At 40.2% G+C, this 27,010-nt stretch overlaps 1 protein-coding gene across 1 annotated transcript in view; it reads right to left on the minus strand.

The window, feature by feature from the left end:
• Window positions 1-27,010, minus strand: part of LOC139547030 (tomoregulin-2-like) — a 198,434-nt gene that overhangs the window by 150,157 nt on the left and 21,267 nt on the right. Inside the window, exon 2 of the mRNA XM_071356078.1 lies at window positions 1,010-1,119. Within this exon, the coding sequence (XP_071212179.1) occupies window positions 1,010-1,119 (110 nt within the window). The remainder of the gene's footprint in view (window positions 1-1,009; window positions 1,120-27,010) is intronic.

The following is a 27,010-nucleotide window of genomic DNA, read 5'->3' on the forward strand; positions in this document are numbered from 1 at the left end:
CAATGGATGCAAAGACTGAACATCCATGACAACAAAATAATAATGTTTTGAGGCTATACAATGTTTGTTTACGATTACATTGTTTACAAACAAAAAAGTAAAGTACGTTTGTCACACCCTGGCCTTTGTTATATATATTTTCTTGATTAGTTTAGTTAGGTCAGGGTGTGACATGGGGGATGTTTGTGTGTTTTGTCTAGTTTAGGGTGTGTGTATTGTTTAGGGGGTTTTGTAGTATGTATGGGGTTGTGTTCAGTGTAGGTGTTTAGAAAAGTCTATGGTTGCCTGATTTGGTTCTCAATCAGAGACAGCTGTTTATTGTTGTCTCTGATTGGGAGCCATATTTAAGGCAGCCATAGGCTTTAGGTGTTTGTGGGTAATTGTCTATGTCTGTGTCTATGTTGCATGTTTGTGCACTTAGTCATTTATAGCTTCACGTTCGTCTATTTGTTGTTTTGTTTAGTTTTTCTTCTTCTAAATAAAGAGAAGATGTATTTTTCACACGCTGCGCCTTGGTCCTCTCTCTCTCCCTTTGACGATCGTGACAACGTTTAATAAGTATATATACAATATATATACAATATATATTATATTTTGGCGGTTATGATAAGGTTAGACAGTTGAACTAAGCTCATAACACATTCATAATTTATATTCTTCAAGAATCAATGGCTATATCATGCATTTAAAAGTACAAAAATAGACGTAGCAATCACAGATTGCCCCTTTAAATGGAAAGTGTTGTACATTAAAGTCCAATAAACTAAGAAAATAAAGTGAGTCGCACACTCCATATACGAACTCCCAGTAATGTATTGGTTAAATCAACATTGGGTAAAGTCCAACATCTTAATTTGAAAAACAACAAAACCGGCAGCCCGCCATAAAAATCCAACTCCAACCGAACGAGGTGGCAACAATGATCACTGCGTATGAAAAGAAGAATATGCAACTCCCCCCCCCCCCCCCAAAAAAAAATCTGAAAATAAAACATTGAACAGTGTCTCACCTTGAAGTTGCAGATGCACGTCACTGTCTCTCCAATTCTCAAACACTCTCCGTCAAACTTGCAGGTGTTGGTGTCGCACAAGAAGAGATCTGTGTCCCGGTCATCAAAACCTGTAAAAACAGAAATCAGAAAACGTTAGCTGAATGCACAAACGTACTGTAGCAGCAAAAGTGGGAGGTAGGTTATTCTCCCAATGCAAAATAAATTACATTATGCCGATGAGTCCAAGGCCACGTCTCTAATGGCGCCCTACTTTTGAGAAGAGCCCAATAGGCCCTGGTCAAAAGTAGTACACTATATAGGGAATATGGTCCAATTTGCTATACATTCCAAATGTCTTATCAGGGTCATTAGATTGTGTTAAATGTGTATGTTTAGTGTTTATTAGGATCTTTAGTAGCTCATTATCAGTTTAAAATAAAATAAAACAATGACACAAAATATTTTACATTTATCTATACAGTCCCATTGAGATTAAACTATCTTTTGTGAGAGAGACTTATTAAACACAAGAACCGTCAGGATTTGAAACCTACCCGAATGGCGCCAAGAACAGCATTATAAGGTCTACATTTGGAGCTGTGTAATAATTCCATTTAACATACACCATCGAAAAACCATCAAAGTCGATTGGAAAAACAACTGAATGAAAAATCGATGTTTTTGCTGTCTTCCATTAGTCATGCTACATTTTGAAGCAAGAGTCTTTCTTTGTCTTTAGGGAAGTAAGTTCTGTCTGCATCTGCATCCCAAATGGCAGCTAAAAGTAGTGCAATGTATAGTGAACAGGGTGGCATTTTGGATTTGATCCAATTCAGTCTGGATTAGGTAACAAACGACTCAGACAAAGCATTCCAACTCGAATCATGCAGTCACATGGGCATGAGGCAGGACAGAAAGCTCCGGGCTATTATTCTACCTGAGCCCATTGCTTACAAATAGCATGCACATATCAAAGTGGTCTTAAAGTGTCAATTCGAAACGAAGAAGCCTTCGTCTTTTATACAAAACAAAAACACAAAAAGAGTGCAAATATTGCCACAATTTCATAGTTAAATGTACAACGTCATGGTTTCTAAAATTCATTCCACGATTCTAATGTCGAAACCTGCATGCAAATGCAGGTAGCAACATATCATTAAGTGCTCCATACTATTTGGCCTATAATACAGGCTCAGGAATGGTATATTTTAACAGAATACTGAATATATTTACTTCCCATTTTCATACGATATATGGTGAGACTAGGGCTGTGGCGGTCATGAAATTTTGTCAGCCGGTGATTGTCAAGCAACTGACTGCCGGTCTCACGGTAATAGACTGTTAATTAACATAAACAAATGTAGCATCTCCTGTCTTCCACGCATAGCCACTGATGCAGAACTTTTGAAAAGTCGTCTAATAAATCCATGTAGTATAGCCTACACCACCACAATAAATCCCTTATTTATTTTAGACAGGTCTAAAGAAACATGATATGAAGAAAATGTAGTCTATTTCAGAAGAACAGAATAGCATACTCTGAGTTGTCCTTCTGAAAAGCTCTGATCTGGCTATGCCATATGACTGTGGGCAAGACTAGATCATTTGGCAGACAAGATTTGCTTAGAATTCCATGGCATTATTTTATACTATTTTACAGTATGAAGAACACAATTGAACATAGCTGAATAAAATAGAAAGGATATTTTCTCCAAGCGATTTGAGGGTGTGCGTTTACAAAGAAACAGGTAGTCCTATATGCTTGATTTAGAGTTATTTATGTAACTTTAGTTGTGATACAAATGTTGGGCTTTATGTTTTGATTTTTAGTACATTCTAAGGCTGCACGATGCGACTCTAATGATCATTTGAAAAAAGTGAAGCTCTGCTTTGTTTTTTGCGCACTTCATCAGTCTCACATTCACAATTTGACAAGCGCTTGATAATTCCTTGAATTTTCCGGCGGCATCCCCTTGTGTGGCCGTAATGTCCCCTAAAAGAAATCAATGCCAGTAGCTGTTGTGCCCTTGGGATGAATATAATAATTATAATTCCTCTCTCTGCGTGCTCCGAAGCAACTATCACTCACATGGCTCTCCATTACGTGATTGGGTCTTTCTCACAGGCTACAAGTGAAGACAGACACATCGCGGATTCAACTGCAAACGTCCTTATCCAATTCCAAGGCGCATATTGAAGATAATGGAAGAACTGTCCACATTTACTTTTCGTCAGCCAACAAGATGAGAAGGCCTAACGAACAGCAAAAGCACTAGCCTATGTCAATCTACTATCCCCCATAGTACAAAAGTTGACCTATTCTGTGCGAGAAATAAATATTCAAAACATTGTCTGGGACAGTTGTGGGATGCGATAGATCCGAAATTAATACAACCACCAGCATAAAAAAACTTTTTAAGCAATGAGACTAACGCAACAGATCAGAACATTTAGTTTAAAATGTTGATAAACTATGAGGCTATTTCTTCACATTATAAGCATATCAATGAGCACATGGCAGTAGGCTATAAGCATGAATGTTCCATTAGCAGGAAAACACAATTCGCAAAAGTGACCCAAATGCAAATATGCATGTAACGCTTTTATTCTAAAAGTGCATTTTTATGGTGAAAATTTTCTTCCCCAAACTTGTATGCCAGTTAGGGTCTACACTCATTGTAAAGCTGATTAATGTGCTTAGTTTTAAGAAGTTATTTGGCCATTTTAGCCTACATGATGTGTGCGACTATGATTTGAAAAAGTGGCAAAAACAAGGCATGCGCTGTTTCTTTCCTTAAGCTGGGCATCATTCCCAAGTGATAATATATCATTCACAATTCTTAGGCTAATATTGTCACCCATCAGACTATTCTTGATTTAATCTTGTTTTTACATATACTAACTAATATATGTGTGAAATTTGTTTTGATTTAGAATGGACCATTATCATGCACCTGTCTAGAAAAAAAGGGGCAGGGTGTCACGATCGTCGTATGAGTGAGACCAAGGCGCAGCGTGGTATGCGTACATTCTCTTTTAATGAATGAACACTTAACAAAAACAACAAAATCAACGGATGAAACGTGAAGCTATACAAATAGTGCAGACAGGCAACTAAACATAGACAAGATCCCACAAACACAAAAAGGGAAATGGCTGCCTAAATATGATCCCCAATCAGAGACAACGATAAACAGCTGCATCTGATTGGGAAACATATCAGGCCACCATAGACATTCAAATACACCTAGATGACCCACCCAAGTCACCATAACACCCCAACCAACACAGAGAAAAAACAGCTTACTATGTTCAGGGCGTGACACAGGGAAAATAAATACATGTCATGGACTTAAATTAGCGAATGGAGGAGGCTTTTCCCGTGGTTCATTTTCATGCCAGCCAGGTAGGCTATACTCCTGTTGTAAAGAGAAGCAATGTGCTTAATATTAGGAAAGTTGAGAAATAAATATAGTAGGCCTAGCCTATAGAAAGCTGATGGAATCCTGTTTAATAGAAACGATCAATCTGTTTTCTCACGCAATTGCATGCCTATAGAAATGGTGTGGATCATGAGCTCATAGGCTCTAGTCAAGTGTTTGATTACACTTGCGTTGATGTCAGAGTGATTAGAGGGAAAGTAGAGTGCTGAGTACCAGGCACTTAGCAGGTTTGGTAGGTTACTTATGACCATCAGCAGCATCAGAGCTTGGAGAAGCCTAATTACCTGACTAAACAGGAATTGAACTGCCATCGTGACCGCCGGTGTAGCGGTAATATGGTCACCCTAACAGCCCTAGTTGAGACTGAATCACCTAGTAGTTCACTGTGTGACAAGTAAGGCCTTCAGACAACCACATTTAAGACCAAATAAAGCTAGAAGCACAGTGGTTGAGGAAATCATTCCAGAGAGCCCTACTACACTCTTTGACAAAAAGGTGCTATCTAGAACCTAAAACCATTCTTCAGCAGTCATCTGGAGAACCCTTTGAATATTTATTTTTGGTTTCAGGTAGAACCCTTTTGGGTTTCATGTAAAACCCTTTCCTGGAATCAAAATGGGTCAACCTATGGGGACAGCCGAAGAACCTTTTTGGAACCCATTTTTTCTAAGAATGTATCCTAGCAGTATGGCCAGAAGCAGCTTTAACGCTTACATAACAAGTATTATTTTGCCTGCCAAAGAAGGTAAATAGCCCAAACCCATAGAATTCACAAATAATGTCTCTGTCAAAAATGACACCCTGTCCTCTTTAAAGGGAATATGGTACCATTTAGGATGCAGGCAATGGGTCTAATTACTGCCTTAGAGAATGATTTGAGGCTTAACGTATTCCAAGCATGTTTATGAAAGCGTTAAACAAGGTCAACCTGTTCAGAAAACAGGCTGCATCCCAAATGGCACCCTATTCCCTATATTACATTTGACTAGGGCCCATGCACCCTATTCCCTGTATTGTGACCACATTTTTATCAAAGCCCTAGGGGTCTGGTCAAAAGTAGTGCACTAATATAGGGAAACGGGTGTCATTTGAGAAGAAAACAAAGTTAGGTAGATTGAAGTGGAGGCTCCCCCAGAAAGGATGAGGAGAATGGTTCTCCTTATTATAACAAATAAAAACTGCATTAATAGGCATGTCCTAGGCATGTCCTTCCTTTAGGTTGTGTACCAAATCCAATCGAATGGAAGTACTGTAGTGACCAAAAAATGGGTTAAATATGGCTTCAAATGTACAATAATTCTCTGAGCTTATCATCCCATGTATGAATATGTTATTCAATGCATTTCAATGGACTAATTGCAGTAAGGCCAAATTCAATGTTTCATCATTTTTTTAAAATTAATTACAATTGAAAATCAAAGAGCTAAATGATCCTCGGTATGACAATCTTAAAACAATTCCATATGTTAGATAAGATTATATGGCTGCTGGACTGAAATATTAATGAGAATAGGGCACTATGAGGTGTCATGGAGAAGTGGCTAGGGGGCTGACACATTGGTGACACTCGCGTTGGAGAGGAATGGCATGCTACCTGCTAATTCCCTTCTTGGAAAGAAAAAGAGGAAAGATGTTCACGTGTTCCCAGCACACTAACATAAGCCTGCTTAGTCACAGAAACCAGTTTTATTCACTGACAAGTCACTTCAGCAAAGTATACCAGGCACATATTCTTAAAAAATGTGACTCATTTCAGGAAACTAGGTTTACGTTACGCGTCACTACTTCAGAGGAGCGAAATTTGAAAATCAAAATGGTTTTTTTTTGGCAGAAATGTCTTCTGAAACATGTGAACTTTCATGTGCCTTAATAACAAAGGTGTATGCTATCTGTAAATACAAATACAACTGTTAAATTATGAGCCTAGTTGGTTTAGCCACGGAAAACGACAGGAACATTCCCGCTAGCCATGATTGACTGAGATAATGGGTGGGCTGGACATGCCGAGAGATGAGTTCGGATTGGTCCGCCATGTAGCAAGCTTCTGTCTATAACATGAGCTGGTCAGTATGTGTAGGTAATTCTTTCTAACGCAGCTCTTTTGAAAGATATCACGTAGTAGAACTGCAAAGGTGATGCACTCCATTTTCTGCAGGACCGAGTTTTGAAATCAGTGGAATGCAAGGTGGAATTAGTGTATGATAGCTAAGGAGGTGGAGAAAATGTGGATGGAGTTGAAAAGAGAACACACAGAAGGCTGTGGTATAAAACAACTGTCTCCGGATTCGATCTTCAAACTAAGGCAACCAGGGCATCTGTGAAAGAGAGGGAGAAGCGTCCATCCATGTATATGGTCTAGCTCAATACATTTTTAGATATTACACATTTCTAATTTTGTCAGAAAGTAGTTTTCATTTCAAGTTAAAACGTACTGTTAGCTGGCTGGCTCGCTAGCTAACGTTACATGTATGATCTGTGTGGTAATCGTATCTCAGAGCCATTTGCATTTCTAGTTATAGCCTAATGTAAGCTAACTAACATTGAACCTGGTTGGTTAGCTACCTGCAGATTCATGCAGGGTAGTAACATTATGAGTTGGGATTATGGTTCATTGTTTAGCTAGACAGCTAGCTACATGTCTAAACAAAATACTTCACTATGCAAGTAACCATATCAATAGAATGTTCATGATGTCACCGTGACAACTGTCAATAGACATAGCTGGTACATCCACTCTGGTTAGCTAATCTGACTTCAGAGCACTCGTCTGAGTATGCCACAGCGCAGAATAACTGACGAATTCCCGAACGCTCAACACCTAAACTTTGGCAAAAAATTGTAATTAAATTGTTGCCAGCAGCACAGTTGCAGTCACCAACACAATGGACATAAAAACAGCCTAACCAGCTCTGCTAGGGTGAGTAAAATGGTAAGAGTGAGCTGCCTCATTTGTGTCTGGAAGTAGCTAGCAAGCGAGTGCCGTGTCTTTGGCATCATTAAAGTGAAGACTTTTATGTTATTAAATCAGTTCTCTGTAATTATTATTACATGATTAAACTAATCATGTAAATGTAATTAACTAGTAGGGGCACCAAGGAACATCTACAGTTTACAAAGTTATAATTTTCCGAATATAACTCTTCAGATATTTTAATATCTGATCAATTAGTCTTCTAATTAATGAATTATTCTTTACCTCACATTAGTCTCATTCCAAACGTCGTAAATTGTTGGTTATCTGCACGAACCCAACCTTTACTATGAGTCATTCATACATCAATTGTCTTAATCATTTATTTACTAACTAACTAAATAATCACAGAAATGTGTAAACAAACAACACGGTAGATATGGTTACAAGGAAATGATAGGGGAGGTTCCCTAGTGGGCTAAGCCGATATGACGGCTTGGTGGACAAAGAGAAGTGGGTGTGGACTGAAAAGGCGGGAAAGAACAGAAGGAGTCTCTACACAGTTGATAATTATATTAATTGAAATGCTAATCCTTTGCACATGAACGCTCACTCATTCGGGAATAATTGCAATCAAAATATATTTACGCCCAGTGTGTCGTCGTGATCTCTGTTGGAACCGTCAGTCCTTCTGTTGGAGAGTCAGTTCATCATCGTCTCTCTCTCTCTGCCTCCCTCAAGATCACGTCTTTCGTGGTTAAAATGGATACTTCAGAGTACAATTCAGAAATGTTCTCACAGAATAGAGGTTTCGGCGGTTGTCGGTCTTCGCATCCCAGTTTGACATAATTTCTAGCTGCAGACTAGTAATTAGTATCTAAGATTTGCTCTTATTCTGTCGGGATCGATAGTCTCAGAGTTTAACCATTTCCACCCGTATAGCCAATGCTCCATGTGGTATGGTTAGGTTTTCAATAACTATTACAACCTTAGCTTATACTGAGGTTTTTGTGGTCAAAACTCAACCTGTGCTCCCTCGGTGTCCATCGAGATACACGTGGTCTGAAGAGGATTCCCTCAGGAGGGTTTTTTATTTGTAACAGTAGAAAAGGGCTGTTCCATGATGCTAGATCATGTCTGTGCTCACGGGGGCGGGCTAATGATTTAGTTCAACTTTAAAGGGAATACAATTCTCTTTCATTAAAGGTTCAACATCACCTTACATCATTTCACAAATAGATTCATCTTTACTCATTAATTTTATACAAGAATTAGATGCAAACCTCATAATTGAGAAATGTACATATTCAGAGATATAGTTATGTGTATTTCCTGTCCTCTCTGAGGTGACCAAATGAAACACACTCGTCATACCCGTCCATTACTTAAGTGTCCACGGACCATTCCCACCTTCTCACAGGTGGACATTTTGTATCAAATCCTCATTTTGGGGATTTAGGAGTTCGCCATGTGAAATCCTTTGTTCTCTCTATGTGTCTCCTTCTGCATGGCCAGGGGGACCAGGAATTTACGACCTGAGATAACATAACCTGGGTGTAGGAGAGAGAGAGAGAAAGGGGGGGGAAGCCACTAGCTATACCCAAAAAGGGCCACGTCATGACACTAGCCAACGTTAGCCAGTTAGCTTGGATGCTTGACTGCTGTTGATAGGACAGAACGCTCGTATCAACCCTACTCCTCGGCACTAAGAACGCTCCGACAGCGAAACGCTCTGAATTTACGTACGGACAATCTGACAACCCTCTGAGATTACGATTGCCCAGAGCGCACTCTGAGCACACTCTGGCACTCCAGATTGAATTTATGAACACACCAAAATTATAAACCAGCCTTTAGTTGTCATGCCCTGACCTTAGAGATCCTTTTTATGTCTCTATTTTGGTTTGGGGTGGGCATTCTATGTTTTGTGTTCTAGGTTTCTATTTATGTGTGTTTGGCCGGGTGTGGTTCTCAATCAGAGGCAGCTGTCTATCGGCGGTTGTCGGTCTTCGCCGATTGAGAACCATACTTAGGTAGCCTTTTTCCACCTGTGTTTTGTGGGTAGCTGTTTTCTGTTTTGTGTTGTCGCACCTGACAGGACTGTTTCGTTTCGTTCATTCTCTTTGTTATTTTGTTTAGTGTTCTGTTTTAATAAATTAACATGGACACTTACCACGCTGCGTTTTGGTCCGATGATTCCTCATCTTCAGACGAAGAACGTTACATTAGTCTTGAAGTTTTTACTGCTAACCTACAAAGCATTATATGGGCTTGCTCCTACCTATCTTTCCGATTTGGTCCTGCCGTACATACCTACACGTACACTACGGTCACAAGACATAGGCCTCCTAATTGTCCCTAGAATTTCTAAGCAAACAGCTGGAGGCAGGGCTTTCTCCTATAGAGCTCCATTTTTATGGAATGGTCTGCCTACCCATGTGAGAGACGCAGACTCGGTCTCAACCTTTAAGTCTTTACTGAAGAATCATCTCTTCAGTGGGTCATATGATTGAGTGTAGTCTGTCCCAGGAGTGTGAAGGTGAACGGAAAGGCTCTGGAGCAACGAACCGCCCTTGCTGTCTCTGCCTGGCCAGTTCCCCTCTCTCCACTGGGATTCTCTGCCTCTAACCCTATTACAGGGGCTGAGTCACTGGCTTACTGGTGCTCTTCCATGACGTCCCTAGGAGGGGTGCGTCACTTGAGTGGGTTGAGTCACTGACGTGATCTTCCTGTCTGGGTTGGCGCCCCCCCCTTGGGTTGTGCAGTGACAGAGATCTTTGTGGGCTATACTCGGCCTTGTCTCATTGATGGTAAGTTGGTGGTTGAAGATATCCCTATAGTGGTGTGGGGGCTGTGCTTTGGCAAAGTGGGTGGGGTTATATCCTTCCTGTTTGGCCCTGTCCGGGGGTATCATCGGATGGGGCCACAGTGTCTCCTGACCCCTCCTGTCTCAGCCTCCAGTATTTATGCTGCAGTAGTTTATGTGTCGGGGGGCTAGGGTCAGTTTGTTATATCTAGAGTACTTCTCCTGTCTCATCCGGTGTCCTGTGTGAATTTAAGTATGCTCTCTCTAATTCTCTCTTTCTCTCTCGGAGGAGGACCTGAGCCCTAGGACCATGCCTCAGGACTACCTGGCGTGAATGCCTCCTTGCTGTCCCCAGTCCACCTGGCCGTGCTGCTGCTCCAGTTTCAAATGTTCTGCCTGCGGCTATGGAACCCTGACCTGTGTACCGGACGTGCTACCTGTCCCAGACCTGCTGTTTTCAACTCTCTAGGGACAGTAGGAGTGGTATAGATACTCTTAATGATCGGCTATGAAAAGCCAACTGACATTTACTCCTGAGGTGCTGAATTGTTGCACCCTCGACAACTACTGTGATTATTATTATTTGACCATGCTGGTCATTTATGAACATTTGAACATCTTGGCCATGTTCTGTTATAATCTCCACCCGGCACAGCCAGAAGAGGACTGGCCACCCCTCATAGCCTGGTTCCTCTCTAGGTTTCTTCCTAGGTTTTGGCCTTTCTAGGGAGTTTTTCCTTGCCACCGTGCTTCTACACCTGCATTGCTTGCTGTTTGGGGTTTTAGGCTGGGTTTCTGTACAGCACTTTGAGATATCAGCTGATGTAAGAAGGGCTATATAAATACATTTGATTTGATTTGAAGTCGTTGGTTGTTTAGTACACTACTGTACTCACTCTATGTAGTACCTGGCCTCACATGTGAATCCTTAACGAACTGCGTGGGCTAAAGCTTACAAGGGTGTGAACTATGCTGAAAGGGTGTAGACAAAGAAGAGCTCTCCAGTAGGTGTACCAAATTATTCAAGGGACATTTTCTCAAAAGTGAGGTTACAAGTTTATCAACTTTCAAAGCAAAATTACTTTCCCATGGTTCCTCAACTGTAGTCTATGATATACCATTTTGTAGCTCTGAGTCTCTACTATTATCCAATGTAAAATACACAATTCCACATTTTGCTACATAAGACCGAATCTCACAGATCGGGAATACAACACTGCAAAATAAAAAACCTATTAATACCTTGGAAGTGTTATAAAATCCAGCAGTGTTCATATCTCACAGTATGTATGCCAAATACAGCAGGCTATCCAGAATAACCTCAGAATTCTTGACTCCCAGAAGGAATGGGAAAAATGGCACCAGCTAAATTCAACAAAATTTCCCTAAAATACCCTATATCTTCAAATCTGCAAAGTTTCCATTATCACTACAAAAACATAAACTTGACTCACGGTCAAAGATTGAGCTTTTTCTCTTCTACCGTTGACAGAAAACAATTAGCCTAAATCCCTTCAAGTTGTGTTTTCTTGGGTAATATGATAGTAAATACATGGCATGCAAATGGAATAAGGATTTACTATGCAGGTGTCAAATGTGACACATAAGCAGTGCTCCAAGAGGTTAGAGAGGTAATTTATCCTACTTGTCAAAAATAGCTCTGGGAATGCAATTAACTGCCTTTAGAAATCGTACCACAATACATGTTAATATATAACAGAATGTTTATGTACAGCAGCGGCTGTTTGAGAAGGTCCGGTCACGCAAATTTCCTTTGTGGCGAAGGTCTGGAGGGATATTGTCATTTATTGCAACCCGTGCGACCCCAAACTGTTCAAACTGTCCACACCCCTCTTGTTGGTGGAGAGACATTTCCTGCAATTCTACAAATTTTAACTGGACTAGCTGGACACGTCTGACAGGTTATAAATAGCTCTCTCTAAGTTCAATCAGTGAATGACATAACAAGAGGAAAACTCCCCCATGCACTACCAAATTTCGAAATTGCACATTGTGCATTCTACTATCACAACTATCAACAGCAGTAAGTTGAAAGGCTGACTGAGTTCCCAAAAAATAAAATGTGGGACCAGCGGTCTGTATTGAACCCGTCATGGTTCCGCCTGTTGAGTATGGCTGATATACTGTACAGTATAGACATATTAAACAGACAAGTGAACTGCAGAAATGTGTGTTCAATTTGTAGAAAATACAAGAGAGCGGCATGACATTTTTCAATACCCTTAAACTGTTTGCAGCACAACATTTTGAAAGATAAATACCTTACATTTTGAAAGATAAATACATTACATTTTGAAAGATAAAGACATTACATTTTGAAAGATAAAGATTTCCAACACACTTAGGGAGTAATTACTATATTCCAATTGTTGACTGTAAATGTTTTGAAATAGTAAATGTCATGTGAAAAGACACAAAATGAGTAACAGTCAATCTAAGACAAAGGTAAACCCCTCTGTAGGTTTAACTCAGAATGTTTTGCTGTATTTTAAGGACAGGTGTGGTTCTGTGTCAATATCTAATGACAATGTCTCAGAGGGTAAGGTGGATAGCTTGTGACAACTAGTTTCAACAGCTTGTGGGGTGTATTGGTTTTATTGCTGGTGAGTGCACCCTCAGTGCAGTCTGCATTTTTTTGTTCATGAATAGGGGCCAAAAAGTCAAATAGATACCAGATAAGAATACAGACTCAAGAGCTGTGCTTTCTGGACTGTCAAATACAAAAAACAATAGTCACAGTCCTAGTGTTGACAAAAATCAGAGAACTTACTAGACAGCCACAGAGCTATAACCAGTCAGAGCTACAGACTGCCAACATCTAGGACATTCAGTAGTGAACCCTAAAAGTGTCTTGTGTTCTCACTCCTAGGCTGAAAGTATTGCAATCCAGTTCTGAAGTCACAGATGTTTTATTTATTTTTATTTCACCTTTATTTAACCAGGTAGGCCAGTTGAGAACAAGTTCTCACTTACAACTGCGACCTGGCCAAGATAAAGCAAAGCAGTGCGACAAAAACAACAACACAGAGTTACAAATGGGATAAACAAACGTAGTCAATAAGACAATAGAAAAATCTGTATACAGTGTGTGCAAATGAAGTAAGGACGTAAGGCAATAAATAGGCCAATAATGTTGAAGTATTTACAATTCAGCAATTAACACTGGAGAGATAGATGTGCAGATGAGGATGTGCTAGTAGAAATACTGGTGTGCAAAAGAGCAGAAAAACAAAAACAAATATGAGATGAGGTAGGTAGTTGGTTGGATGGGTTATATTACAGATGGGCTGTGTACAGATGCAGCGATCGGTAAACTGCTCTGACAGCTGATGCTTAAAGTTAGTGAGGGAGATATAAGTCTCCAACTTCAGTGATTTTTGCAATTCGTTCCAGTCATTGGCAGCAGAGAACTGGAAAGAAAGGCGGACAAATTTGGTTTTGGCTTTGGGGATGACCAGCGAAATATACCTGCTGGACCGTGTGCTATGGGTGGGTGTTGCTATGGTAACCAGTGAGCTGAGATAAGGCGTAGCTTATAGATGACCTGGAGCCAGTGGGTTTGGGAGTAACAGATTACATGTAATCCTTTACATGTAAGGGATTACAAAAATGGTAACTGTAATCCATTACGTTACCAGCAAAAATATTGTAATCAGGTTACAGATACTTTTGATAAACTAGATGATTACTTCGAAGATTACTTTTAAATTCAGAAAGGATGTTTGTGAAAAAAAAATCTTTGACACTTCTCTGTTTTCTCAATGACATTCAAATCAACATTCAAAAAAGGTTCAAGTTTAAGTTTGTTCAACCTGAGCGAGTCTGACCACAAGTCAGAGACCACTATGATGACACACCACATGTGTTTGATGGATCGTGGGAAAAGAGGAGGAATAGTCTTTTGTAGGCTACAGTCCAAGCTATGCCTTTCAATGGTGCGACTGCTGTCGGCATTCAAAGATGAACCAACTTGAATAAACGCTTGGAGGTAAGTGGTGTAGTGTATGGCGATACGGATATCACTTATTATTGATATCTACATAGCGTATTGATGTGAATCACACTGCTGCTCACTCATTTAGCTATTTGCGCCTTACGGATTGTGATTGTGAATGGCTGTTCCCAAATCTAGATTTGAACCCAATAATAGTTGAATTCAAGAAGTTTAAGCTGCCAATCAATCTTTTTTTTTTTTTTTACCAGGGGACAGCCAGTGAAAAATGCGCTCTTGCAACAGCTGCATAGTGCGGGTCCAAGCCTCTGGAATAAAAGTGGGGCTTTTATTGCTCAATCTAGTTCATGCTGATGAAAAAAATAATGGACACATGCTCAAACTTGCACACTTTTGAAAGACTTGAAGGGGCAATCTGTAGTTGCTACATGAATGTTTGGACATATAAACTATATATACAGTTGAAGTCGGAAGTTTACATACACCTCAGCCAAATACATTTAAACTCAGTTTTTCAACATTCCTGACATTTAAACAGAGTAAAAATGCCCTCTTTTAGGTCAGTTAGGATCACCACTTAATTTTAAGAATGTGAAATGTCAGAATAATAGCAGAGAGAATAATTTATTTAATCTTTTATTTCTTTCATCACATTCCCAGTGGGTCAGAAGTGTACATACACTCAACTAGTATTTGGTAGCATTGCCTTTAAATTGTTTAACTTGGGTCAAACGTTTCGGGTACCCTTCCACAAGCTTCCCACAATAGGTTGGGTGAATTTTGTAACGGAGTCAGGTTTGTTGGCCTCCTTGCTTGCACACGCTTTTTCAGTTCTGCCCACAAATTTTCCATAGGACTGAGGTCAGGGCTTTGTGATGGCCACTCCAATATCTTGACTTCGTTGTCCTTAAGCCATTTTGCCACAACTTTAGATGTATGCTTGGGGTCATTGTCCATTTGTAAGACCCATTTGCAACCAAGCTTTAACTTCCTGACTGATGTCTTGAGATGTTGCTTCAATATATCCACATAAGTTTCCTGCCTCATGATGCCATCTATTTTGTGAAGTGTACCAGTCCCTCCTACAGCAAAGCACCCCCACAACATGATGCTGCCACCCCCGTGCTTCACGGTTGGGATGGTGTTCTTCGGCTTGCAAGCCTCCCCCTTTTTCCTCCAAACATAACGATGGTCATTATGGCCAAACAGTTCTATTTTTGTTTCATCAGACCAATGGACATTTCTCCAAAAAGTATGATCTTTGTCCCTAATGTGCAGTTGCAAACTGTAGTCTGACTTTTTTATGGCAGCTTTGTAGCAGTGGCTTCTTCCTTGCTGAGCGGCCGTTCAGGTTATGTCGATATAGGACTCATTTTACAGTGGATATAGATACCTTTGTACCTGTTTCCTCCAGCATCTTCACAAGGTCCTTTGCTGTTGTTCTGGGATTGATTTGCACTTTTTGCACCAAAGTATGTTCATCTCTAGGAGACAGAACGCATCTCCTTCCTGAGCGGTGTGATGGCTGCGTGGTCCCATGGTGTTTATACTTGCGTACTATTGTTTGTACAGATGAATGTGGTACCTTCAGGTGTTTGGAAATTGCTCCCAAGGATGAGGTTTTGGCTGACTTCTTTTGATTTCCCCATGATGTCAAGCAAATATGCACTGAGTTTGAAGGTAGGCCTTGAAATCCATTCACAGGTACACCTCCAATTATTTCAAATTATGTCAATTAGCCCATCAGAAGCTTCTTAAGTCATGACATCATTTTCTGGAATTTCCCAAGCTGTTGAAAGGCACAGTCAGCGTAGTGTATGTAAACTTCTGACCCATTGGAATTGTGATACAGTGAATCATACGTGAAATTATCTGTATGTAAACAATTGTTGGAAAGATTACTTGTGTCATGCACAAAGTAGATGTGCTAACCGATTTGCCAAAACTATAGTTTGTTAAAACCTGTTGAGGACCAGGGGGTGCTTTTTTCACTTTTGGTGAAAATCGTATGATTTTTAAACGGCCTCGTACTCAATTCTTGCTCGTACAATATGCATATTATTATTACTATTGGATAGAAAACAGTCTCTAGTTTCTAAAAACGTTTGAATTATTTCTCTAAGTGAAACAGAACTCCTTTTACAGACCATTTCCTAACCGGAAGTGAGATTTCCAAAAGCGAACTCTCTCTTCAAGAGCTTGTCTATAAAAGGGCATGTCACTTATGACTGTAGAAACACGTCATACGCCTTCGCCTGGGTGTCATGCGGAAGTGAGAGAAGAAATCACTTGATTATCTCGATCAGGGACTGAACACAACCTGGACTGAGACGTGCGCACTTTTTTTTTCTTCCCTGGGCGCGAAGTAGGACCTGTACTCGGCTCATGGAAGAACCTTTTTAAAGGTGAATATGATCTCTGGCTTCGATTTTCTTTGATACATGTCACAATATCATCCTAAAGTATGTTTTTTCAATATAGTTTAATTATATTATTGAAATTTATTCTGGACTTTAGACGTGATGCGACGCAAGAATTGGTTCAAGAATGAGAGGTTAGCATCGCACGGCAAGTGTGCTTGCTAATTCAAGAGGGAAATTGTTCGTTCTGGATCGAAATAAAGACGTTTCTGAACAAAGGACCCCTTGGAGAACATTCTGATGGAAGATCAACAAAGATAAGGACCCAATTTGGGATGCTTTTTCATATATCTGTCGAACTGTGCTAACGCTACCGTTTGACTAGAATCAATGCTGCTGTGTGCTAGCTATTGTAGTAAGCTAATATAACGATATATTGTGTTTTCGCTGTAAAACACTTCAACAATCGGAAATATTGTCTGTATTCACAAGATATTTGTCTTTCATTAGCTATCCACATTATATTTGTCTGAAATGTTTTATGATGAGTAATTAGGTAGTTGACGTTGGTGTCTGTATTTTCTCTGGCTACTCCCGTGCGATTTCTGACTGTAGCTATGATGGTAGCAGTAATGTAAAACTGATTTATAGCTAAAATATGCAATTTTTTTGAACAAAACATAGATTTATTGTGTAACATGTTATAGGACTGTCATCTGAGGTAGTTTTTTCTAGGTTATTTAGGTTGGTTCTAGGTTAGTTAGGTTGGCTTGTGCATGCTACCTGTAGCCTACTTGTGCTGTGAAAAATGTCTGTCTGTCTTTTTTTATTTGGTGGTGACCTAACATAAATATATGTGGTGTTTTCTCTGTAAAACATTTAAAAAATCGGACATGTTGGCTGGATTGACAAGATGTTTATCTTTCAAATGCTGTATTGGACTTGTTAATGTGTGAAAGTTAAATATTTCAAATAATTTCTTTTTTGAATTTGCCGCTCTGCCTTTTCAATGGAATGTGGGAGGAGTGCCGCTAGCGGCACCCCTGGCCTAAACAGGTTAACAAGAAATTTGTGGAGTTGAAAAGCAAGTTTTAATGAATCCAACCTAAGTGTATGTAAACTTCTGACTTCAACTGTATATATACAGTACCAGTCAAAATTTTGATAACTCCTACTCATTCCAGGTTTTTCTTTATTGTTACCATTTTCTACATTTTAGAATAATAGTGATTTGTCCTTTGGTCTGGTGAGTCCAAATTTGAGATTTTTGGTTCCAACCGCTGTGTCTTTGTGAGACGCAAAGCAGGTGAATGGATGATCTTTGCATGTGTGGTTCCCACCGTGAAGCATGGAGGAGGTGTGATGGTGTGGGGGTGCTTTGCTGGTGACACTGTCGGTGACTTATTTAGAATTCAAGGCACACTTAACCAGCATGGATACCACAGCATTCAGCCCATCTGGTTTGTGCTTAGTGGGACTATCATTTACTTTTCAACAGGACAATGACCCAACACACCTCCAGGATGTTTACGGGCTATTTGATCAAGAAGGAGAGTGATGGAGTGCTTAATCAGATGACCTGGCCTCCACAATCACTCGACCTCAACCCAATTGAGATGGTATTGGATGAGTTGGACTGCACAGTGAAGGAAAAGCAGCCAACAAGTGCTCAGCATATGTGGGAACTCCTTCAAGACTGTTGGAAAAGCAATCCAGGTGAATCTGGTTAAGAGAATGCCAAGAGTGTGCAAAGCTGTCATCAAGGCAAAGGGTGGCTACTTTGAAGAATCTACAATATCAAATAGATTATGATTTGTTTAACACTTTATTGGTTACTACATGATTCCATCAGTGTTATTTCATAGTTTTGATGTCTTCACTATTATTCTATAATGTAGAAAATAGTAAAAATAAAGAAAAACACTTGAATGAGTTGGTGTGTCTAAACTTTTGACTGGTAATGTATATCCATTGATTCTTAAAGAATATAACTTATACATGCCTCATGAGCTTAGTTCAACTGTCACACTCCATGATAACCCAAAATATAAGCTTGTTTCACTCCAATGTTTGTAAACATTGTAAATGTAAACAAACACTATATAGCCTCATAACATGTTTAAAACAATCATTTTCATAGCATGGATTGTCAGTCCTTGCATCCATAGCTCTGTCTATTCATCTGAGTGGTTACATTTCTCCAGGCCCATCACTCAGTGTTTACCAAAACAGAGACGGGGCGAACTGTTTTGATATTGTTTATTCTGTGGATTTGCCCTTTAAACAGCTGCATATTATCAAGATATCAAAGTGTCACAAACAAAAAGGTAAACAATAGGCCTATTGCAAATTCAGCAGGGCTGGCTAATAAGTCCTTTGTTTTGGGATCATGCTCAGGTAAAACAATTTGTCTTATCTATACTTCCATATTTCCATGTCCTATTCTTGAAGATCAAGGGGTATAACATTTATTGGAAGGACTGGAATTCTGATAGACTTCAGTTTTTAATGTAAATATATAATTTGATCGTATTATTATATGCAGTAGAAAGCGAAGGGTTAGAAGAAGTCTACATAACCAACCCATAAAGTAAAACGTAACATCCATATATGGCCAGCTATGTAAACTTTAACACTGCAATAGATGTTGTTCAATTGGTAACATACATGTTTGTCTTCTTCTAATGCCTCTAAAGGGGAAAGTCATCTAAAAGTAATGGAATGTAATCAGATTAAGCTACTGAGATTGGGTAAACCCAAAGTTACATTACTGATTACAATTTTGGTAACTGTAACAGATTACATTTAGAAAGTAACCTCCCAACCCTGGTTACCCTTTAATTCAACTGGGGCAGGCACCTAGCACTGTTTGGTTAGCAGTGTTTCTGTAGCGCATATGAGATGGAGTTTGCAAAACATATGGCCATTGGATTGAAGCAAATAATCATATCATACTGCCAGGTAGGCATGGGTTACTTTTTAACTACACTGAACAAAAATATAAATGCAACATGCAACAATTTCAAAGATTTTACTGAGTTACAGTTCATATAAATCAATTGAAATCAATTCATTATACACTAATCTATGGATTTCACATGACTGGGAATACATAGTATATGCATCTGTTGGTCACAGATACCTTAAAAAAAAATGGTTGACACATCTCCTTCGCATGGAGTTGATCAGGCTGTTGATTGTTGCCTGTAGAATATTGTTTGTTTCCTCTTCAATGGCTGTGCGAAGTTGCTGGATATTGGCTGGAACTGGAACACGCTGATTTACAAGTCGATCCAGAGAATCCGAAACATGCTCAATGGGTGACATGTCTGGTGGGTTTGCAAGCCATGGAAGAACTGGGACATTTCCAGCAGAGCCTTGCGACATGGGGCTGTGTATAATTATGCTGAAACATTAGGTGATAGCGGCGGATGAATGGCACGACAATGGGCCTCAGGATCTCGTCATGGTATATCTGCACATTCAAATTGTCATTGATAAAATGCAATTGTGTTTGTTTTCCGTAGCTTATGCCTGCCCATACCATAACCCCAGCGCCACCAATGACATCAGAAAACCTGTCGCCCACATGATGCCATACAACGCTGTCTGCCATCCTGAAACCGGGATTCATCTGTGAAGAGCACATTCTTCACCAGCATGCCAATATGCCATCAAAGGTGAGCATTTACCCACTGAAGTTGGTTATGCCGCCAAACTGCAGTCAGGCATGTTTACACGTGGTCTGTAGTTATGAGGCCGGTTGGACTTACTGCCAAATTCTCTAAAATGACATTGGAGGCAGCTTATGGCAGAGAAAATACCATTAAAAGCTCTGGTGGACGTTCCTGCAGTCAGCATGCCAGTTGCACGCTCCCTCAAAACGTGAGACTTCTGTGGCATTGTGTTGTGTGACAAAACTGCACATTTTAGAGTGGCCTTTCATTGTTCCCAGCACAAGGTACACCTGTGTAATGATCATGCTGTTTACTCGTATTCTTGATTTGTCAGGTGGATGGATTATCTTGGTAAAGAATAAATGCTCACTAACAGGAATGTAAACAAATTTGTGCCCATAATTTGAGCGAAATAAGAATTTTGTCAAATTTCTGGGATCTTCTATTTCAGCTCATAAAACATGGGACCAAAACTTTACAAGTTGCATTTATATTTTTGTTTAGTGTAGTTAACGTTTAATTTATACGTTTTTTGGGGAAAACCTTTCCATCTAGGCTAACAGAAGACGGTTAGGTCTATCATTAGCATCGCTATATATTTTCCTGTTCCTTAATTGTTTGAAACCTGGATGTTTTACTTAATATTAAGAGGCATGTCTTACCTTGCTTCAAAGTAGCTCATAGCTAAAATATTATCATAGAAACATGAAGACTTCCTCATATTCACTCCCCTGTTCTATAGGTTTTCAAATCAACTTTCTTTCATTTTCGAATAACAGCCGTAGGCATTATCCTAGTCATATTAGCAACCTATGATACCTGTTGCATCTTTAGATCTTCCCGATTTCTACATTTCTTACAGATATTTCCATCTCTGTCCAAGAAACTGTTCCTATGTGTGTGTGCATTTTAGAACTGTGTTTTCCCACAAATTGCAATTTGGAACATTTGTGCGTAGGCCTACCACTGTGTGCACATTGCTGTACTTAAAATGTGAAGAAATAACAGTGTATCGACATTTTAAGCAAAACATTCTGATCTGTGTCATCAGCCTTATTAATTGATATGGCATATCCTCCACCACACTAGCCTACTTTGATATGTATTGTGGGGATTAAGAGGTGAGTATATGCAATGCCCCCCCCAAAAAGTGTGTAAACGGCGTATACCCTCCACTACACCACTGAATCGCATAACTCGCTGTGTTTTGATTCTCATGCTTAAAAGCTTAAAAATCAGAACTTAACAAGACTGTGTCCTCGGCAAACATTTATGAGTTGGTCCAGCCTGGAATTTCAGATAGCAGTAACCGTTCTCGTTGTTGATCAGCATTTTTGACCCTGTGTTACACTACTGGCCTTTAGGAACAGTGTAGGAATCTGTGAGCTGCTAGTAAATAACATTTGCTAACTGCCATAAACACTCCAGAAACAATCTCATTTCAGAAAAAAAGATGGTTACCTGTAAAAACAAATATAAGGCAATGTTTATATGATCCCTTTCAAACAACCCCTTATTTACCACTTATTTGCAGGTATACCCCTTTTTATACAGTGGGTAACTGGCAAATTGGGAGGTGTGTGGTGTGTTGCTAAACCAGAGGGGCTGTTTACATTTCAAATTAGGGAGGTGTTAAACAATGGAAGTGTTAATGAATTAATAAAAAAAACAGAACAATTCACACAGACCCGATACCTGTATTTTGGTTACAGGGTCTGTCAAAATGCAGGACTCATGAGGTCATCGGTCTTTATGTTTTTTACCCCCTACCTGTCACGCCCTGACCATAGAGAGCCTTTTTATTCACTATTTTGGTCAGGGTATGACTAGGGTGGGTACTCTAGCTTGTATATTTCTATGTTGGCCTGATATGGTTCCCAATCAGAGGCAAGCTGCCTATCGTTGTCTCTGATTGGGGATCATATTTAGGCAGCCTTTTCCCACCTGTTGTTTGTGGGATCTTGCTTTTGTATTGTTGCTTTTGAGCCCTACATACAGTAGCTGGACGTTTTGTGACTTGTTCACATTAATAAATATGATGAATGCTTTCCACACTGCACCTTGGTCCAATCCTTCTAACAACGAACGTTACAATACCCCTTTCAGACACACAAAAAAATCTGGTATAAAAAAAGCTTACAACGTAAAATAGTTGGATTTTTATCTGTATGAAATGGATACAATTAGGACTTTGAAATGGCATATCCACAAATGTGTTGGTGTATTGTTGCTGCGGTATCTCAGCTGCACAATGTTTCCAGAGCACATTATTTCACGGATGTCGTTTGGTTTATTTTCCTGACACATAACGATTCTATGGGAAGCTCAGTTTGTGTGTCTTTGAACATATTGGCTTTGATTGGAAATGGAGCAATAGTCATTACAGGAATTGGTGAGCAGGTTGGTAGAAGGGTGCAACCTGGTCTCAGAGCATTTCGTATTATTCTGTATGTAAATCTGAGACGCTGCATTTAGAGCGATATGTTACGTTTTGTATGTTATGTATTCATTTGTTGATGTCCATCACCCATTTCGTTAATAATTACATTTGTGTATTATATATTCAGAACTTATGTTATGTATTCTAGCTAGGTGGCTACAGTGGTTCTTCCTTTAAAAGTTGTGTCATACTGCAGCACACCTTGCGGGCTGGTGCAGAATTCTGTGGCACATTATTTAAGTGTCAGCTATTGTTGCTAGTTTGACCACCAGAGGCCCTCTTTGAGAAGCATTTGAAAGTTGTTAATATTGGCTGTACTAGAGAATTTAAAACCTTTATGTAAGAACATAGCATACGGGATTGATTTTAAGAAATATAGCTCAATTCATTTGATTGAGTCTGCAGATGTGTTGCTGTGCGTTTTGCTGCCAACTTTACTTTACTTTGCTAGCTGACAACTTTACGTTTTTTTTGTTTTGTTTTTAATTACCGTTTATATTTTTAGTTTTTCCATCGCAACTGTTTTCCCTCATTCAACTTTTTCACTCCGGACGCTTTATCTGGACATGGTTCGTCAACACCTTCAACAGCCGAAGCTAAGTACTAACATTAACATGATGTCTTTTAATTGCAGTCGCTGTACTCATAATATACAGGAGAACGATCGCCTTACGGCGAGAATAGCTGTGCTACAAGCCCAGCTTCAGACGCAATCGTTAGGCAAGGGTAATTTCAGTGTAGGAAAGGAAGAAACAGCGTCTGTGCCACCAGTAAGTACAGATAGTAACGTTAGTATAAATCCCCCCGCACAGTCCCCGCAGCCGGACAACTTTCTCATGGCTTCTGGAGGGAAATGCTGTTGGAATGCTCAACCGGTGTCGCTCTTTCAGCCGACAGAAACTTTCAACCGGTTCTCCCCATTATGTGAGCGAGTCGGAGTCTGAGTCTGAGTTTTCTCTTGTCTCTACTCCTCCCGTTACGGGGTCTGAGACGCCGAAGGCTCCCACCATTAGCTCTGACAAATTGAAAACCCTAGTCATTGGCGACTCCATTACCCGCAGTATTAGACTTAAAGCGAATCACCCAGCGATCATACACTGTTTACCAGGGGGCAGGGCTACCGACGTTAAGGCTAATCTAAAGATGGTGCTGGCTAAAGCTAAATCTGGCGAGTGTAGAGAGTATAGAGATATTGTTATCCACGTCGGCACCAACGATGTTAGGATGAAACAGTCAGAGGTCACCAAGTGCAACATAGCTTCAGCGTGTAAATCAGCTAGAAAGATGTGTCGGCATCGAGTAATTGTCTCTGGCCCCCTCCCAGTTAGGGGGAGTGACGAGCTCTACAGCAGAGTCTCAGCACTCAATCGCTGGTTGAAAACTGTTTTCTGCCCCTCCCAAAAGATAGAATTTGTAGATAATTGGCCCTCTTTCTGGGACTCACCCACAAACAGGACCAAGCCTGACCTGCTGAGGAGTGACGGACTCCATCCTAGCTGGAGGGGTGCTCTCATCTTATCTACCAACATAGATAGGGCTCTAACTCCTCTAGCCCCACAATGAAATAGGGTGCAGGCCAGGCAGCAGGCTGTTAGCCAACCTGCCAGCTTAGTGGAGTCTGCCAATAGCACAGTCAGTGTAGTCAGCTCAGCCATACCCATTGAGACTGTGTCTGTGCCTCGACCTAGGTTGGGCAAAACTAAACATGGCGGTGTTCGCCTTAGCAATCTTATTAGGATAAAGACCTCCTCCATTCCTGCCATTATTGAAAGAGATCGTGATACCTCACATCTCAAAATAGGGTTACTTAATGTTAGATCCCTCACTTCAAAGGCAGTCATAGTCAATGAACTAATCACTGATCATAATCTTGATGTGATTGGCCTGACTGAAACATGGCTTAAGCCTGATGAATTTACTGTGTTAAATGAGGCCTCACCTCCTGGTTACACTAGTGACCATATCCCCCGTGCATCCCGCAAAGGCGGAGGTGTTGCTAACATTTACGATAGCAAATTTCAATTTACAAAAAAAAAATGGCGTTTTCGTCTTTTGAGCTTCTAGTCATGAAATCTATGCAGCCTACTCAATCACTTTTTATAGCTACTGTTTACAGGCCTCCTGGGCCATATACAGCGTTCCTCTCTGAGTTTCCTGAATTCCTATCAGACCTTGTAGTCATAGCAGATCATATTCTAATTTTTGGTGATTTTAATATTCACATGGAGAAGTCCACAGACCCACTCCAAAAGTCTTTCGGAGCCATCATCGACTCAGTGGGTTTTGTCCAACATGTCTCTGGACCTACTCACTGCCACAGTCATACTCTGGACCTAGTTTTGTCCCATGGAATAAATGTTGTAGATCTTAATGTTTTTCCACATAATCCTGGACTATCGGACCACCATTTTATTACGTTTGCAATCGCAACAAATAATCTGCTCAGACCCCAACCAAGGAGCATCAAAAGTCGTGCTATAAATTCTCAGACAACACAAAAATTCCTTGATGCCCTTCCAGACTCCTTCTACCTACCCAAGGACGTCAGAGGACAAAAATCAGTTAACCACCTAACTGAGGAACTCAATTTAACCTTGCGCAATACCCTAGATGCAGTTGCACCCCTAAAAACGAAAAACATTTGTCATAAGAAACTAGCTCCCTGGTATACAGAAAATACCCGAGCTTTGAAGCAAGCTTCCAGGAAATTGGAACGGAAATGGCGCCACACCAAACTGGAAGTCTTCCGACTAGCTTGGAAAGACAGTACCGTGCAGTACCGAAGAGCCCTCACTGCTGCTCGATCATCCTACTTTTCCAACTTAATCGAGGAAAATAAGAACAATCCAAAATTTCTTTTTGATACTGTTGCGAAACTAACTAAAAAGCAGCATTCCCCAAGAGAGGATGGCTTTCACTTCAGCAGTAATAAATTCATGAACTTCTTTGAGGAAAAGATCATGACCATTAGAAAGCAAATTACGGACTCCTCTTTGAATCTGCGTATTCCTCCAGGGCTTAGCTGTCCTGGATCTGCACAGCTCTGCGAGGGCCTGGGATCGGGAGAGACACTTAAGTGTTTTAGTACTATATCTCTTGACACAATGATGAAAATAATCATGGCCTCTAAACCTTCAAGCTGCATACTGGATCCTATTCCTACTAAACTGCTGAAGGAGCTGCTTCCTGTGCTTGGCCCTCCTATGTTGAACATAATAAACAGCTCTCTATCCACCGGATGTGTACCAAACTCACTAAAAGTGGCAGTGATAAAGCCTCTCTTGAAAAAGCCAAACCTTGACCCGGAAAATATAAAAAACTATCGGCCTATATCGAATCTTCCATTCCTCTCAAAAATTTTAGAAAAAGCTGTTGCGCAGCAACTCACTGCCTTTCTGAAGACAAACAATGTATATGAAATGCTTCAGTCTGGTTTTAGACCCCATCATAGCACTGAGACTGCACTTGTGAAGGTGGTAAATGACCTTTTAATGGCGTCAGACCGAGGCTCTGCATCTGTCCTCGTGCTACTAAACCTTAGTACTGCCTTTGACACCATCGATCACCATATTCTTTTGGAGAGACTGGAAACCCAAATTGGTCTACACGGACAAGTTCTGGCCTGGTTTAGATCTTACCTGTCGGAAAGATATCAGTTTGTCTCTGTGAATGGTCTGTCCTCTGACAAATCAACTGTACATTTCGGTGTTCCTCAAGGTTCCGTTTTAGGACCACTATTGTTTTCACTATATATTTTACCTCTTGGGGATGTTATTGGAAAACATAATGTTAACTTTCACTGCTATGCGGATGACACACAGCTGTACATTTCAATGAAACATGGTGAAGCCCCAAAATTGCCCTCGCTAGAAGCCTGTGTTTCAGACATAAGGAAGTGGATGGCTGAAAACTTTCTACTTTTAAACTCGGACAAAACAGAGATGCTTGTTCTAGGTCCCAAGAAACAAAGAGATCTTCTGTTAAATCTGACAATTCATCTTGATGGTTGTAAAGTCGTCTCAAATAAAACTGTGAAGGACCTCGGCGTTACTCTTGACCCTGATCTCTCTTTTGACGAACATATCAAGACTGTTTCAAGGACAGCTTTTTTCCATCTACGTAACATTGCAAAAATCAGAAATTTTCTGTCCAAAAATGATGCAGAAAAATTAATCCATGCATTTGTTACTTCTAGGTTAGACTACTGCAATGCTCTACTTTCCGGCTACCCGGATAAAGCACTAAATAAACTTCAGTTAGTGCTAAATACGGCTGCTAGAATCCTGACTAGAACCAAGAAATTTGATCATATTACTCCAGTGCTAGCTTCCCTACACTGGCTTCCTGTTAAGGCAAGGGCTGATTTCAAGGTTTTACTGTTAACCTATAAAGCGTTACATGGGCTTGCT

This window comes from Salvelinus alpinus, chromosome 20, assembly GCF_045679555.1.
Source record: "Salvelinus alpinus chromosome 20, SLU_Salpinus.1, whole genome shotgun sequence".
NCBI lineage: Eukaryota > Metazoa > Chordata > Actinopteri > Salmoniformes > Salmonidae > Salvelinus > Salvelinus alpinus.